This window comes from Triturus cristatus, chromosome 9 (genome assembly GCF_964204655.1).
Source record: "Triturus cristatus chromosome 9, aTriCri1.1, whole genome shotgun sequence".
Lineage (NCBI taxonomy): Eukaryota > Metazoa > Chordata > Amphibia > Caudata > Salamandridae > Triturus > Triturus cristatus.
In genome coordinates, this window is record NC_140592.1 from 171,829,178 (window position 1) to 171,844,700 (window position 15,523).

Sequence of the window (15,523 nt, forward strand, 5' to 3'; positions counted from 1 at the left end):
CAGAAGAGAGTACCAAAAATGGAAACCTACCACCAAAGTTACTGGAGCATTAGCAACAACTTACTGAGAGTTTGAGCTCTTTTTATCGGCTTAAACATGAAGTAGAGCAAAGAAGACGCAGGAAGTAACAGAGAAAATATAGCCAACACAATAGGTTGGGATGTGACATTACAGACCGCAGAGGTGACCATAATGGTTTGGTAGGAACCACATGCCACTTCAGGTTTCTCATGGAATGTTTGAACAGGAGTCATCTAGTGAAAGAAGGATTTTACAGTAATGGACTGAAAAGTAAATTCAGAAAAAGTATTGGGAACTGAGTTACAGACACAAGAACAGATAATGTGGTGTTTATAACCCTTAGAGGTAGAAGAACCTACAGTGTGTGCCACGAGTGGCTTCTAGAGAAAGCAGCGTGTCATACTGGGACACACACAGAAGTCTGCCTCCTCAACTGTGCCAATGGCAGGGAGACTGCTACAAACCATTGATCAAGCCAGAGAGCTCTGCATTGACTGAGTGGTATAACAGGCATGAGACAAAACATGTAGTTTGGAGATAACTACGGTTTTGCTTTGCCAGCTAGCAGGCATATGTTTGTGGTATGGATGCATAGAGTAATGGAAAGGAAAGGTAGACTTAGGGATGTGGGTACTTCAGAAAGTTGCTGTGTTGGTAGGTAGTGATGATGCACATGGATGTGCAGCATAATGGATGGACCAATAGGATGTACGTTTCCTGCCAGGATTGCTGGGCAGTGGATTTGAGCTCTCCTGTTTTCCTTTAGAGGTGTGTGCAAAAGGGGTGGGGGTACCATGACATATAGGATTAATGATTCCAGTCCTCTGCATCACAGAAAAGTATGGTATGAGAAGCAGCAGCAGTATCATTTCTTGCACAAAATGAACCAATAGCATAGAGAGTTTAGATCTGGGAAGGGGCAGTAAAAGGGAATAAAGAAATGAGGACAGTGGTATACTAAGGGGAAAATAACCAGACATGCAGGAGAAACTAGGGGGGGGGGGGAGTACAGGGAGTTGGAGAGACAAGATGGTGTAGCAACAATTCATCTATGTTGTAAGAAAAGGAGCGACAGAGGATGGTAACAGTGATTTGTCTAAGTTACTTGTAGACGGAGAAGAGATAGTTTGTGTGGGAGTCAAGAAAAAGTAAGAATGGTTTGACTGGTTTAGTTGTATTTGGCAAGAAGGAATAGTAGATAGGGACAGTGAAAGATGGAGAATTTGTGGATTTTTAGGTGGGACACAGCTGGGTCTGCTGTCCTCGCATAGACAGCTTTAAAGTGTTTGGTGATGGTGAGTCTTCACAAGGGGAGAAGTGTATGCATCTGTGTGTGTGTGAGGGGGAAGAGGTGTGGCATGAGAGAGGGTAGATTGCCAGGCACTGGAAGAATAGGAGAATGCGGCTTTGTAAGGGACTTATTTGTTGAGAGATACATGTGTTATTGATGAGGGCTGTGCTCGGTAAGAGTTTTTGTCCCCGTTGTTTATTGGTCTCCGTTTGTAGCTTGGCTAGGTTGTATTGGAGCTAGAATGACCGTTTAAATTGTTCTCTGCCGTGATAGTTGATGGGCAACATGACAAGGATGTTTTGCTAGGCTTGGTAGTATACTCTGTAGTTTACAACAACCCAAAACTAGAGTAATTTGTTGAGACTATCTAGAGGTGGAGGGACAATCAATGGAACCACAGAGATGATCAGAGGATAATTTGAGAATTTAGCATGGAGAAGGGGATGCTGAAGCCAGTCTGAGTGGGTGCCTAAAGAAATGAATTAGAGGAGAAAACAAAGAGGCAGGGAACTGGTGTGACCTCAGGGGAACTGGGACTGAATAAAGATGTGTAAATCTCTCTGAGGTTTGCCAATCCATGTGGGGCACTTGGACTTAAAGCTAGAAACAGTGGGCACTACTTCCCACTCATACCTCCTGACTCACAGTTTTGTGAATGTGGTGTGAGGGCGAGGGGGACATGGGGAGGTTTCCCCAACTAGAACTGGACAGGTCATTGATTGCCCTGGGCATTTTCCTAGTGGGTTGGAGCCTTTGGATGCCGGTTGGGGCTGCCCCTGGTGCCTTTGTCACTTTTCCCAGTTCTCGGAGGTTAAACTTCAGCAGGAATGGGAGGCTTCAAGGAAGAGAGAAAGAGGGGGAGTGGAGGGTAGAGAGAAAGTGATCAGAGAGGGAGGAGAGAGAATGGATGGATAGAAAGCAATCGTGCAAGAAGATGAAGAGATTGCTGCTTTTGGTTTCTTAGTGTGGCCTTGTTCCCAGCTCCATAATCCATCCTTCCAACCTAGCCGCACGTAATCAAGAGGAAGGGACTGGAAGACTAGGGCTGGGAGAAGATGTCGGTTCCCACAGTGATCCCTGTTTTGGACTAGCTCTTGATCCTGGGTTTATACCCGGCGAAGGAGACAGGGAATGTTTAGCCCCTCACACAAGCCCCATCTCACGCCAGGCACAGAGGGACAGGGCATGAAAGAAGACTGCAAAGAGAGGGGCACAACTCAAAAGCACCAAAGTGAGGTAGATCACATCACACATGGAAGAGAGAAAACAGGCACACACACGAGATAGAAATAGAGAGGGAGGAATTCAAAACTTGGAGTAGAATCAGGCAAAAAGCACAGATGGGAGTGAAAGAGCAAATGCTCTTTCCAGAGGCACGGACAAGAATGAGCAGTGTCCCGGTCTAAGCCCGTGACAGGCCTTAAAGAGAGGGAAGGAGAGAGATTTAACTCAAAGGTAGATACGTGAAAAACAGAGAACCTAAAAAGGCACAGTATGCGCATGTCAAAGAAAGAAAGGCAGATACAGATCGGAATAGTGCCAAAATGATGTGCGAGAAATGCCTCAAAGGTAGGGAGATGAAATTAACAGAGATAAAAAGGTGCCCTAGTAAATTTAGATCAGTTTCTCACATGCAAGAGAGATGGGGCTGAGAGACCAACGGAAAATATGGAGTTGAACATATCAGAGGCATGGGGTTCATAAAAGAGAACATGGCCACTTAGATGTGAGGGAAAAAAAGTACAGACAAGTGTGTGTGAGAGAGACAGAGGAAAACATGAAAAGGAACAGGTAACAGATACTGATAAAACACAAATTCCCAAGGGAATACTTTCATTTATATTATACTGGATGAACCGTACTTACCATTCTGCTAAAAAAAACATCCATTTTGTGATGTATTTTAGCGTTTAGAGGTTCTAGTTCCAGGTACATTTTTCAGGTAGAGATTTGCCTTCCACAGCAGCATCTCTGTGTGCAGCAGAGGCTGGATTTTGAGAAATAGAACACAAAAACTAAAAATGATAAAACGACAGAAACCTATTTCCTGTAGTCGCCCTGCCGGCCAAAAATTGTACTTACCCTAAGTCTCACCAGCTGGAATTGATTGAGGTCTGCCACCCAACAAAAATGCAATACGATAGGAAAGAACAATGTATGGATACATGCCACCTTTCTTAGAGCTATGTAATTCTTTACTTGAGTATCAGATGTCTGGAGCCCCTATAGAGGGCTCCGCTTCGAGATAATGCACATGCCGCACAGATGACAGTGACCGTGGACAGGAACGTCTCGTAGTTGAGCTCAGTACAATTAGAACGATGCACTGCTTACATAGCTGGGACTAGCGTGCAGTGCGGACCCCATATTTGTAAACAGGTGGGTGCCTAGTGGTCCTGATACTTTGCATGTTTAGAGATGTAAATTGTAACTTTTGTATCATTTTCTGTCTCCATCACCTACCCGTAAACATACACCACATCTATTTGTGTCCAGCCACTGCTTTCTAAAGTTCTCATGCAACTTTGTAACGAATCTGCAGTGGGACAGACTTATTTTCTGCAATCAATGGTGAGCCAGCTTTATGTAACAAGGCGTGCCTCATAGTTAAGCATGGTGAACCGAGATGACAGCTGCGAGTGAAACACCAACCACGCACGGCTCACACGCGTGAATGGTGCACTGCACGCCTCTGCCAATAGTCCAAGTTTCGTCATAAATGTGCACACAGAGAGTTCCTGAAGTTGTTGGTCAGGTGTGGTCTTCGGACAGTCCTACGTCTGAAGAATCGATGTGAAGACTCGGGTATCCATTTCACGATCGTGCAGGGGATCCCGCCGCCAGCGCCGCGCACTTCACGACAGCTGGACTGCTCTCTCGCCTCTGGGCGCACCAGCGGTCCCTTCCCACGAGCTTCCCCTCCAACAGCCCGGCCAGGGCAGGGAGAGAGACCCGCGATCCCAGCAGCCGGTGGCTTTCTCAAACACCCAGACCCAGGTAGCCTGAGCGCAGACACAGCCCGGGGCGGCGGCCGGCGCTGGGACCCGGGGCGGCTCCCTGGCCGGTGTGTGTCCGAGACGCCTCTGGCAGGAGCCGGGCGGGGTGGAACCGGGCGCAGGCAGGTTCCCTGGGCAGCGGACTGCGCATGCGCACCGTCGGTTCCCATCAGCGGGTCGGGAGCAGCAAACAGCGGCGAGAAGCCTTTGTATGCTCTTAAAGGAGCCGCGGGCCATTCCCAGGAGCCCGAGGCAGGGCAGAAAGTGACAGCTGGGGAGAGAGGGCTGCCGGTGGCCGCGGGGGACGGCGGGAACCCCCGCAGCCCATTGCGCGGCAGGCACCTGAGGGCTCAGTGCCAGCCCGCGCACCCCCGGGCGGCTGGAAAAGTTCTTCTGGTGGAGGCTACGAGTCCGCCGGACAGGGAAGTTGGGTTCCTGCTCCAGGGCACGCTCGCCCCTTGTCTCCGGCCGGTGCCCCTGTTCTATGAGCCGCTCGCCCCCCAGGGGGCACCTGTCCAGTGCCCGGGAGAGCCTCCCGCCGCCATGGCCAAGGTGATCCAGAAGAAGAGCCACTGGACGGGCAGGGTGAACCGCTGCACGGTGAGCCGAGCCCCCGGGAGCCAGGGGCTGACGCTGCCGCTGCTGGGGGGCGCGGAGTACGGAGAGTTCTGCTACCTAGCTGTAGGGGATGAGCTGGCCGACCTGCAGTGCGTGGAGGGCAGCCTGGCGGCCGGGGAGCTGCTGCTGGAGGTGGCCGGGTTCTCGGTGTCCGGGCTCCCGAGGTACGACGTGCAGGAGCTGGTCCGGGAGAGCAAGGAGCCCGTGCCGCTCAAGACCGTCAGACAAGGTGAGGGGGCTGCTGTGTTTTTAAGGGTGTTACATGTGAAGACGACACACAGGCTGTGAGAGTATCACAGGCTCCCACAGGCGCTGCACAAAGTGTACCACAGGAAGGCGTCACACGCCTGGTACAAAGTGCATCATGGGGTCTGTGTAAAGTCCACCGCACCACAGACTCTCCACAAAGTGCAACACGGGGTCTGTGTAAAGTCCACCGCACCACAGACTCTCCACAAAGTGCAACACGGGGTCTGTGTAAAGTCCACCGCACCACTGACTCTCCACAAAGTGCATCACGGGGTCTGTGTAAAGTCCACCACAGACTTTCCACAAAGTGCATCACGTGTTCTGTATAAAGTCCACCACAGACTTTCCACAAAGTGCATCACGGGTTTTGTATAAGGTCCACTACAGGCACTCATTCCACAAGTGCATCCCACGAGGATATTTCTGAGTGTCAGTCCAGGGTTTATGGCAGGCTCTGTAGCCAGGAGCACCGCAGCCAGGTAGTCCGCACTTCCCACTGTAGTAGTGTCACAAGATCTTTCACAGACGCTCTGTTCAAGATTACCACAGGCTCTGTCGCACATATCGCAACAAACAGGCTCTCTGCACTGTGTATTTTCCAGACTTTTGACCACATAAGCTTCTGTCACAAGTTTCATACACAGAAGTGCTTTTTATGTGTTGTGCACGGTCTGTCACACAGGCTAAATTCCAGGCGCCATCACGCACGCTGTCACACAGGCACTGTCCTGTGCGCCCTGACCTAGAAGGCCTGCGCCTCGCTCTTCCACAGGCTGTTTGTTATACAAGGTTTGTCGCAGGCTTCGACACACACATTCCAGATATAACTCATTGTTAAACGGAAACCTCCTGTCAGACCCGGTCTGTCACCAACTCTGTCTAGGAAGTTACACGGGACCTGTCACAAACGCTGCGTCTATGATACATAAAACCTTTCACTGTCTATTATAGTTGTCACTATTATCACTCAAGTTTTATATCCGCTCTATGTGACAGGACATGTCACTGGCTCGCTTTGACACGTTTTGACACGCTCTGCCACTGTGTTGTCAAACTAATTATGTTACCGTCTCCGTGAAAGGGTTTAGCGCTGTCGCACACGCTCCTGTTGCTTTTCCCACAGGTTCTGTCACTCTTTTCACTGTTCAAGCTGTCTCGCACACAGCCGAAAGAACATACACAGCCCCTGTCGCGGTGTAGCTCACCAAAGGCACCATAAAAAGGTCTCGAGCTACACGTGTCAAACCTTGCACGGTGCCTGTAACTGCAAATGGGTCTGTTATTCACAAAAAACACAATAAATCAATGTGAACTGTTCACATCGCTGCTTAACATCTCACCCACCGTACACCTGACTGCAACTGAGCCTTTCACTCTGCGAGTGTCCATTTGTTCTATAAAACTTTAACAGGGTCCGCTACAGCCCCCTACAAGTACTGTACTCCTGTACGGTACCCGCCGTGACTTTATGCAGCCTCTGTGGCCATCACAAGTCTTTCACTCGACCGTGCATTCCCTGTTACTCTGCTCCTCTCTCTCTCTAACTTGACCTTAAAATGTTGCTGCATGCCTTTAGGTTCTTGCATAGCTCCTAAAAGTCTCCAGCAGCCCAGCGTTTTGTATCACTGCATAGAAGCCACTGCCAGGGGAAGGGCTGGTCCCAGCCCCTCTCACTGCACACTGATTGGCAGTCAGTGTGCAGTGAGAGGGGCTGGGAACAGTCCTTTCCCCGTAAGACCTGTGCACAGCGACAAGGGCTGTGCAATCGGTGATTGTACAGCCCTTGTCGCTGTGCACAGGCCAGCTGACAGGTGCACAGCCCTTGTTGCTGTGCACACGTCAGCTGACAGTTGCACAGCCCATGTCGCTGTGCACGGGTCAGTTGGCAGGTGTACGCTCCTTGGCGCTGTGCACAGGTCAGTTGACAGGTGCACGGCCCTTGTTGCTGTGCACAGGCCAGCTGACCGGTGCACAGTCCTTGTCGCTGTGCACAGGTCAGCTGACAGTTCACAGCCCTTGTTGCTGTGCACAGGCCAGCTAACAGATGCACGGCCCTTGTCGCTGTGCACAGGTCAGCTGACAGTTGCCCAGCCCTTGTCGCTGTGCACAGGTAAGTTAACAGCTAAATGCCCCTACACAGGCCCTGTATTTGCCCGCAGGCCTCTAATAATAGTAAGGCCTTACACAGTGCATGCAACTATACTCCTATGACACCGCAGCTGTTAGTGCATACAAGTTACACAACCCCTTTCACTGCACACTAATCTCAAACCATAGTTGGGCCTTACACCGCTGAGGCCACTGTACTCTGGCCTCTAACAGCAGTAAGAGCTTACACACATTTGTAAGAGCACCCGGGCCTTACACCGCCTAAGCCGCGTTTCACAAGTCTGAAACAGCTTCTCCCACCCAGTAAAGACACCAGTAAGGCCTCGAGGACATCACACTGCGCATGTCGTCATTGTAAAGACGTCACTTAACAGAAGGGTCTTATACTTAACACAAGTCTCAACAGCTTCGGGACTTTACATAGTTCCTGTCACTGTGCTTACGTCTTCACCACGACTCTTAATGACCTCCTGTCAGGTGCTCTGCCGCTGTTCAGGTGTTTCTCGCATAAGTTTACAAATACCCCTTTTAATGTCTATTCTAGTGCCGAATACTTTTGCAGAAGAATTGACATTCTCGTGTCACGTGATTGTTGGCAGTTCTTTCCTAGCAGCCCTAGCATGACCTCCCTCCATCTCCTGAACAGTGGCCTAACAACACCGACAGGTTCTTGCACAGGCCCCGTCTCACCTCCTCGCGCTCACACAGCTCGAGCCAGGGCGTTTCCGACGCTGATGCAGGCCTTATGTTGCTGTGTAAAGACACAACAAGTGTGCCACGCGCTGCACCCCTCGAGGACATCTGCGCGCGTGCTCGTCTACAACAGGTCTCACAGCGGGCACTATTCATTACATGGGTGGTTTAAACGGACCTCTAAAATCCAGTGCTTGAATTGGAAAAATAGAATTGCAGGTGCTCTGTACCAGAGTCCCTGCTTGTTTCTGAGATTAAGTGCCGTACACTCCATTCAAAAGTATTACTTTTCTCTTGAGAAGTGCCGGTACTCTTCTCTCAAAATAAAAAAGGGCCTGTACTCCGTACCGGGCAGTACCGGCCCATTTAAAGAACTGCTAAAATGACATGTATCATGCACAGACACGTGCAACTCACTCTGTTCAGTTGTCCTGTCACTGTACAGGCATGTTATCTTCCACAGGGCCTTCCACATAAATCTGTATTTTACTGTAAGACTGCCTCTCTAGGACTGGCAGTCTCCAGCCACGCACTGCATGCACTCTTCCAGCACTGCCATCCACTATATGTGTTGCTCTGTAGGGATCTTCAGCAGCCCATGGCACACTCCTATCACACATTCTCAAGATGCAGTTCCTACAAACACTCACCTTTCATTCACCGTGCTACCTGCTTCTACAGGCTCGTCCCACTCCGCTGCCTCACACTGCATGCACCCACCCAGCACCACCTTAAAAAGTTTCTGTCAAACCAAGTCACCCCAAAGAGACCTTCTGCAGCACTTGACACACTCTTCTGACATACAGTTGGTTATTGTGCACACATCCTGAGCTCACACTCACTGTGCTGACTTCTGCTTGCACAGTTTCAACACCGTTTCAACCCATGTCAGTTTGTAGGGGTCTTCAGCAGCACTTCTCACTCTTCTGTGACCTAAAACTCACTAATTTCTTACCAACTGCGTTTACTTGTTCAGCAAACTTCTGGCAGTCCTGTGCCACACAGTGCAGGCATATTTCCAACACCACTTTGCACTGTTTGTCACACGAGGTCGAAGTACAGACAGCTTCCCTGTGCCCCTAATCTCTGGCCACATCCCTCTCCTGCCTCAAAGTTTCAATACCGTCAGCATGGTAAATAATATTAGTGATTTGGTTCGGGCTAAAGCATTGTAGAACTGTTTTTCATTACCACTAGGTGCAGTTCAGAACTGTCTTCCACCATGAGGGACATACTCTGCCCCTTGGCACCTTCTGGCCTGATACTTGGCATCTGTTTGACTTGTTCATCACATCTGGTATATATATGTCTCTGTAACATTTGTCAAAAAATGTTTCAATATATTCTCCTTGTTGTGCACTGTGGGGACTGAAATGGGCTTCTGGGTCAGGAGTTGTTTTTATTCTAAGCCCTTTCTAGTAGAGAGAAATTTAGGTCGAGTCTACTAGGCAGCGCATGCACTGTCTTTTGCAAGGCATATTGTGGCTTACTAAGAACATAGAGAGGGTTGGAGTCTGCCCATTGCTTACCATTGTTTGGCTTTCCTGTTCACTCTCATTTGCTTGTTTCTTATTGGTGCCCCTGCTTGTATGTCCCTCCCATGGAGCATTGCCTCTTCATGTCTTAGATTTGCTGGCCTCTCTGCTTGCATGGCTTTCTTTTCAAGCACTACTTTTTTCTTTTGCGTGAAGCTCTCCATTAGAATGTGTGTGTTTTTGAGCCGCCTCCCTCATGTACGCCTCTACCCCTGCACTCTGTTTTGCTCTCTGTTGCCTGACTCCCTCTCCACCTACCCTCCCTCTTGCACTCGCCCATGTGCTTCTCCCCATTGCTTGCTTCCCTCATCTGCTTCCTCCATGATGCTTCCCCAACCCTGTGTTGCTTTCTCTCCCACCGTCCCTTTTGCATTCCCTCCAGCCCTCCACCTCTTTTTTTTTTTTGTCCCCTCTTGTGCTACTTCAGTGTACCCCCTAGTCTCTTCCTTGTTGCTTTGCTGTTCGTCTCCCACACTCCCCCATGTCGCTTCGCTGTTGCTTCTACTCCAGCCTGCCTGGCCGCTTGAAAAAAAAACCTTTTGCACTTTTCTTTTTTTTTTAGTTACTGATCCAACTCGGATCGGCACCTAAAAAGAAAAAAATATGCACCTGCATCATTTTGTAAGCATCTGTGCGCTCACAAAATGATAAAGGCGGCCACGTCAAATCTTTTTTACTTCTAAACTTCAGCTGCAGAAAATTGTGGAAACTGTGCAGCAAGGCTAAAAAAAAATTAGCAAAGCCAAAAGGTCGCAAAGGTGAGACCTGTTAGCTTTGCCAATACTTATTAGCTTTCCCCGTGCTGTCAATCTGGTCAGGTAACTCAGTTGTGTAATCCCAGAGCTGGAGAGATTTGTTTAACTTGCAAATTGGAGGTCAGATTTTGCCAGGCTAGCTCGGCCTCGCATAGTTTCAAGGTTTATAACATGAGTAGAACTGAGGAACGACATGTTGTAGTGCTTCAAGGACAAACCGGTGTGATAGTAAGTAATATATACAAACGACTAACCCTTCTAAAAAGATTCCACATCAAATGAAATGCCGTGTCATGTTATTATGAAAATACATCAGGACAATCAACAAATATGAAATGCAATATGAAATGTGTCTGTGTTTTGTTTTTGTCTCTGCTATTTATCCATTTTGATGTGTCGCCTCTATGCTTGGAAGTTGTCGGATTGGAAAGAAACTTTCCTAGATGTATTGCTCTGATGGGGGTACTCTGGTCTCTCAGTGGCTAGATATAAGTTTAATCAGAAGATTTAGTTCTTCATCGAGAATTTCGTCTATTCTAGTATTCTAGAACTTTAGTTATTGATTGGACCAATTGAGTATAGTACTGTAAACTGGAACCATGCCACCGTTTTGTTTGACAAAAGCCGGGGTGGTAATGCATTTTGTATTGTGCAGTAACTTCAGACAGCCCATTGTTTAAGTATTAGGACCAGGTTTAAAAGCTAACTTTCGTCACAGTTTCGTGCAACTTCCCATCCTTGGTTTGACTTTAGCCTGCAGTTGTTTTTATATGTAAAGTTCAAATGTATTTTCACTTTTATCACAAATACAAGCTAATTTTGAAAATAACTTGCATTTAGTTGCTCATATAATATGTTACCACCTTGGTTGTGTTCTGTGTGGACAACTTGAGGTAGGGGAATGTGACATGTTAAGATATTGGTTTCAAACGTAGTCCCAGGAGGGCAGGATCCATGCCAGATTTTGGGGATAACCACTGACTAAATAAATGTTTTTCATTTATTGTATATTTCTTTAATGTAAAGGTATCTTAAGAAGTGGTCAGCACTAGAGAGATTTCCTCATATAGCCACATATGATACAACATTGGTACCAATAATTTAAAATGAACTCATTTACACACCTATTGCTTATCATGAATATAAAATGATGACTAGAAAGTTCTGTCCCAAAAGTGGAAACTGTGCTTGGGTATGTCCAGTGAAGTATTTCATGTTCTAGAGAACATTAACATTTAGGTAATGATCCAAAGACAATGTAACCATAAGGGAAATGGATCCCAGTAAAGTCTGTGGCAACTCCTCTTTAACGGTTAAACTTCTCAAGTAGTGATCGTAACGACTACTAGACTAATCACTATGACAACCAGCCTCACCAGATGTGCCAATTTTTTTATAGTCCTGATGATGACCCACTTACTTCGTACTCGAGTCGAAACATGAACTGCCTGATTAATGGAGTACTTGGATCACATATGTGAAAATGTAAAATACAAATGAGATGGAGTGTTAATGTACAACTTATACATACTCCTGCCACTTATGCTTTCCTCTTTGTTGTTTCATTTTTGTTTGCTCTATTACACTCATGTCTCAGTTTTACGGTCACTGAGGACTCAGTCCTGCCCCCTCTACACTTTTTTGTTTCACATTTTTTGAAAACATGTCTAGCTGTCTTTCATATCCACATTAAAATGATGTTCACCAGGAGCAGATCTGTTGTCTCTAAAGCAGCTACTATTTTACAAATGTTGACAAACCTGTTGTTTTTGGCAGGGCAGAGTCTGTTTTCATGCGTGTTTGTTGTTTGGATTCACTGGCACTCTTTAGAAGTGAAGTGCAGCACGTGACAAGAAGTGCGAGATGGAGTAACAGAGCAACACACGCTGACTGTTTGACAGCAGAGACCCTTGGCACTTTGTGAAAATAGCGCAGGAATGCCTTCCCTCCTGGCCCTGCTGGCATGTGACAGTGCACTGGGGAAGGTGTGGGTGTGGCGTTGTTTCATCGATCGGCGGATAGGGAGGGATATTTCAGAGTTCAAACGAGGGAGTTGGCTGATCTCTCCAGCCCTCTTCTTTTCTGCAAATTAAAAACACAAAGTGCCAACGGATAAACAGTCCACCCTGAACGCAGCACTTCAAAGACACCTGATATATTTTGTAGTCAAAATAGAATCCAATTTATTCTGTTGGCAAATATTTCCCACGCATGCCCCTGTCCTTTAATGTGGTTCACATGAGAAGTAGAGAAGAACCGGAGCGGGAAGTAACAATTTGACAAGCTTAGACTTCAGACCGCTTTTTTTTTTTTTAAGAAAGATTCAGGCTTTCAAGTTTCACCACCCACGCGTCCTTGCGGTACCGAGGCACACAAAGCCACCCCTCGAGTCAATGTAAACTTGTTAGGGATCATCTAAACAGTGCACGCGGCGTAGTTAGGTTGCACTCGGGCTAGATTGGTCAGTCAGATTGGGGTGTGTAGGTTGAGCTTCAAATGTCCCGACAATCACGCCGGCATATACATTATAGGGCAAGCAGGGCTCATGAGAGGGGCGTAAGAGACCTGATGGTATACCGCCTTTACCCTGCAGGGCGTTGTCACGCATGCCTTCACCTTGCAGGCAAGTACCACACAGGCCTTTTTTTTTGATACTTTAGGGCTCAGGTAATTTTTGTTTTTTTAATCACAAAATTATGTCATTTACTGAAAGGGATTTAAGAGATATGGGATAGGTAAGAATTTAAGGTTGTCACGGTTCTAAAGGGGTTTTTAGAGTCCAGGGGTGGGTAAGGGTACAGGGTAGTATGGGTTCTAAAGAGGTTTTTGGGGTTCAGGGATCGTAAGGGGTTTGTGTGAGCTATGGGGTGGATAAGGAAATGGGTTGGGAAGAGTTTTACAGGTTTTTTTAGGTTTCAGGGATGGGTAAGAGTTTTACAGGGGTTCTCAGGGTTCAGAGATGGGTAAGGGCTTTAATAGTTTGTAGGATTCAGGAATGGGTAAGGGTATGGGGTAGTAAGGGGTTTACAGGTATTTTAAGTGTTCACAGATGGGTAAGGATTTGGGGTAGTAAAAGCATTAATGTTTTTTTAAAGGTTTTGGAATTGGCAAACATAAGGAGTTGTAATGGTGAAATGTAAAAAAGTAGCCGAGATCAAGGAAAAAAATTATATAAAATATATACTTTTTTAATAAAACGGGGAGTGGTGTCCCCCCCTTATAAAATATAATATCATGGGTGGTTTCAGGGGTTCTCCGAAATAAAAAAAAAACATTACAAATGGGGATTTTTTTCATTTTCTCTCTCTCTTCTACCCTTTTACAATTACCCCTTACATCTTCTTATGCTTACCCTTTCCAAAAATATACACATATAAAAATATTAGTTAATACTACTGCAGTTGCATGGTAAATTATTGTATTACAGATTGTAAAGGTCAGCTGATATTCTAGCTGATTGGATTAGGTGTGTGTTTTAAGGCCTTTGCAGTAGAGTGGGGGCGGCAGTCTTTGCATTTATAGAGAACATTTATGCCACTGCTACATGTATCTTCCGGGAACCTCCCTAACCCGCCCCGGCCCCCATGTGAGTCGGACATAAACCTTTCTGATTAATTAATATTTAAGAAAAGTGTTTGTACATAGAAATATGATGTTGACATGAAGTGGACATCTGGCAAAGGAGTTGGGTGGAGGGGCGCACTTTGGTTGGGCGCTGACGTGAATTCAAGTCACTTTGTCCATCCACTGTTTATCCCACACTGCCTGGATATTTTATTCCATTCTTTGTTCCAAAAGGAAGTTTCTGTGTGGTTTAAGGGGAAGCAGCACAGTCATTTGTCAGGTGCTTGGCTGTGAAAGATGACAGAACTATCTGGCGGTTGAAAAGGCCATGCCATATCCGTGTACACAGAGCGTTCAACGGGTTATTCATCCAGATCTGACTAAAAGATATATATTTTACATCCTGGAATCAGGCCCCAGTGTTAACTGCTGGATTTAACCACCGTTTCTAAGGTCATTTAATTAGATGCATATGTGCATGTGTGCCAGCATGTGTGTAATGGGCGGACGAATTGGGGAGGAGGTTGGAGTCGTGCATGATAGCAGATTGTTAGTGTGCCTTAAGTCCTATGATTTGGGATGTGTTTAAGAGTGCATGGGCACTAGCACACATCTGTTGTGTTTCCGGTTGCGAAGAGTTACACAGTGGATGCGTCGTTGAGTACCTTAAATTTTCCAATGCAATGTATCTTGGTACCTGGTGCACATTATCACCGCCTGCCTGTTTCTCTGAGGGCCATATGCATAAACACATTTTCCCATAGACACAGAATGGGCAAAACCCTTTGATGCATCTGGCCCAAAGTCTCTTTTGCCCATTCGGTTATGCAGTTCTTCTTGGATAATGTCAGGCCCAAACAGGACCTAAATCCTGCCTTTCTGCCCTTCACAAGATTGCAAAGAAGGAAATCATGTTGGCAGAAACGGACGTGTCTAAAAAATAACAGGTGACTGGTTACAAAGCCTGCATTGTGAAGAGGAATGAGGACGCCACATTCCGATCTGGTATGAAGATGTTTTGATGAAAAGGAGGAAGCCAGCAGTAAATTAGGCCAGAGTGTGCACCCTGCAGAAAAGACCTACACGCGGAGTGCAACAGTCTTGAGTTTACACAAACGGGGCTTCAACAGGCCTTGTACAATGCAAATAGCAAACATTGCATGATGTCGCGAAAACAACTTCTCATGTTGTTGCAAAGAGTTTTTAGGTCGAAGCCTACCAGACAGAACAGCTGTCTCTGATTTGCTAAATACCTCTTAGGGACATCAAGAAAGCTTTCCTGGGAATGCATTCTGCCCACTGCTTACCACTGGCTTTGTGGTTTGTAACTCACAATTTTTGGCTTTCTATTTGTAAGCTTTATTTGTTTTAACTTTTCCAGGTTCAGTTTGTCCCTCCCAAGGAGCAAACCCCTTTTATGCTACCTCTCCTTGTATTCTTCTGGGAGTGCCCCTTTCTGTAAACAGGTCTGTAAATCTTTGTCTTATGTTGTCAGGTTTGCTGAGCAGTCAAAGACAAAGGTCAAATGTCCAGGCTCTGTATTTCAGGGAGCTTGGTGTTTACTTTTCTTTCTCTGACTTCAAAGTGAGAGGATTTATGTGACAATCTTGATGGATACTGGTGTTAGGAAAGGTGTTTCTTCAAGCACACAACATTTAAATAAACTTAAAGTATTTCAGAATATATTAGAAA

At 46.6% G+C, this 15,523-nt stretch overlaps 1 protein-coding gene across 10 annotated transcripts in view; it reads left to right on the top strand.

The window, feature by feature from the left end:
- The first annotated feature begins 4,036 nt into the window (after positions 1-4,036).
- Positions 4,037-15,523, top strand: part of MAGI1 (membrane associated guanylate kinase, WW and PDZ domain containing 1) — a 1,064,730-nt gene continuing 1,053,243 nt past the window's right edge. For 4 of the 10 annotated variants that reach the window (XM_085624684.1, XM_085624688.1, XM_085624685.1 and 1 more), the window contains exon 1: positions 4,038-5,155. In XM_085624684.1, the coding sequence (XP_085480810.1) occupies positions 4,852-5,155 (304 nt within the window). In that variant the 5' untranslated portion in view covers positions 4,038-4,851. Of the gene's footprint in view, positions 5,156-15,523 lie in introns of all 10 variants that reach the window. The other 6 variants (XM_085624690.1, XM_085624691.1, XM_085624696.1 and 3 more) reach the window with 2 other exon arrangements.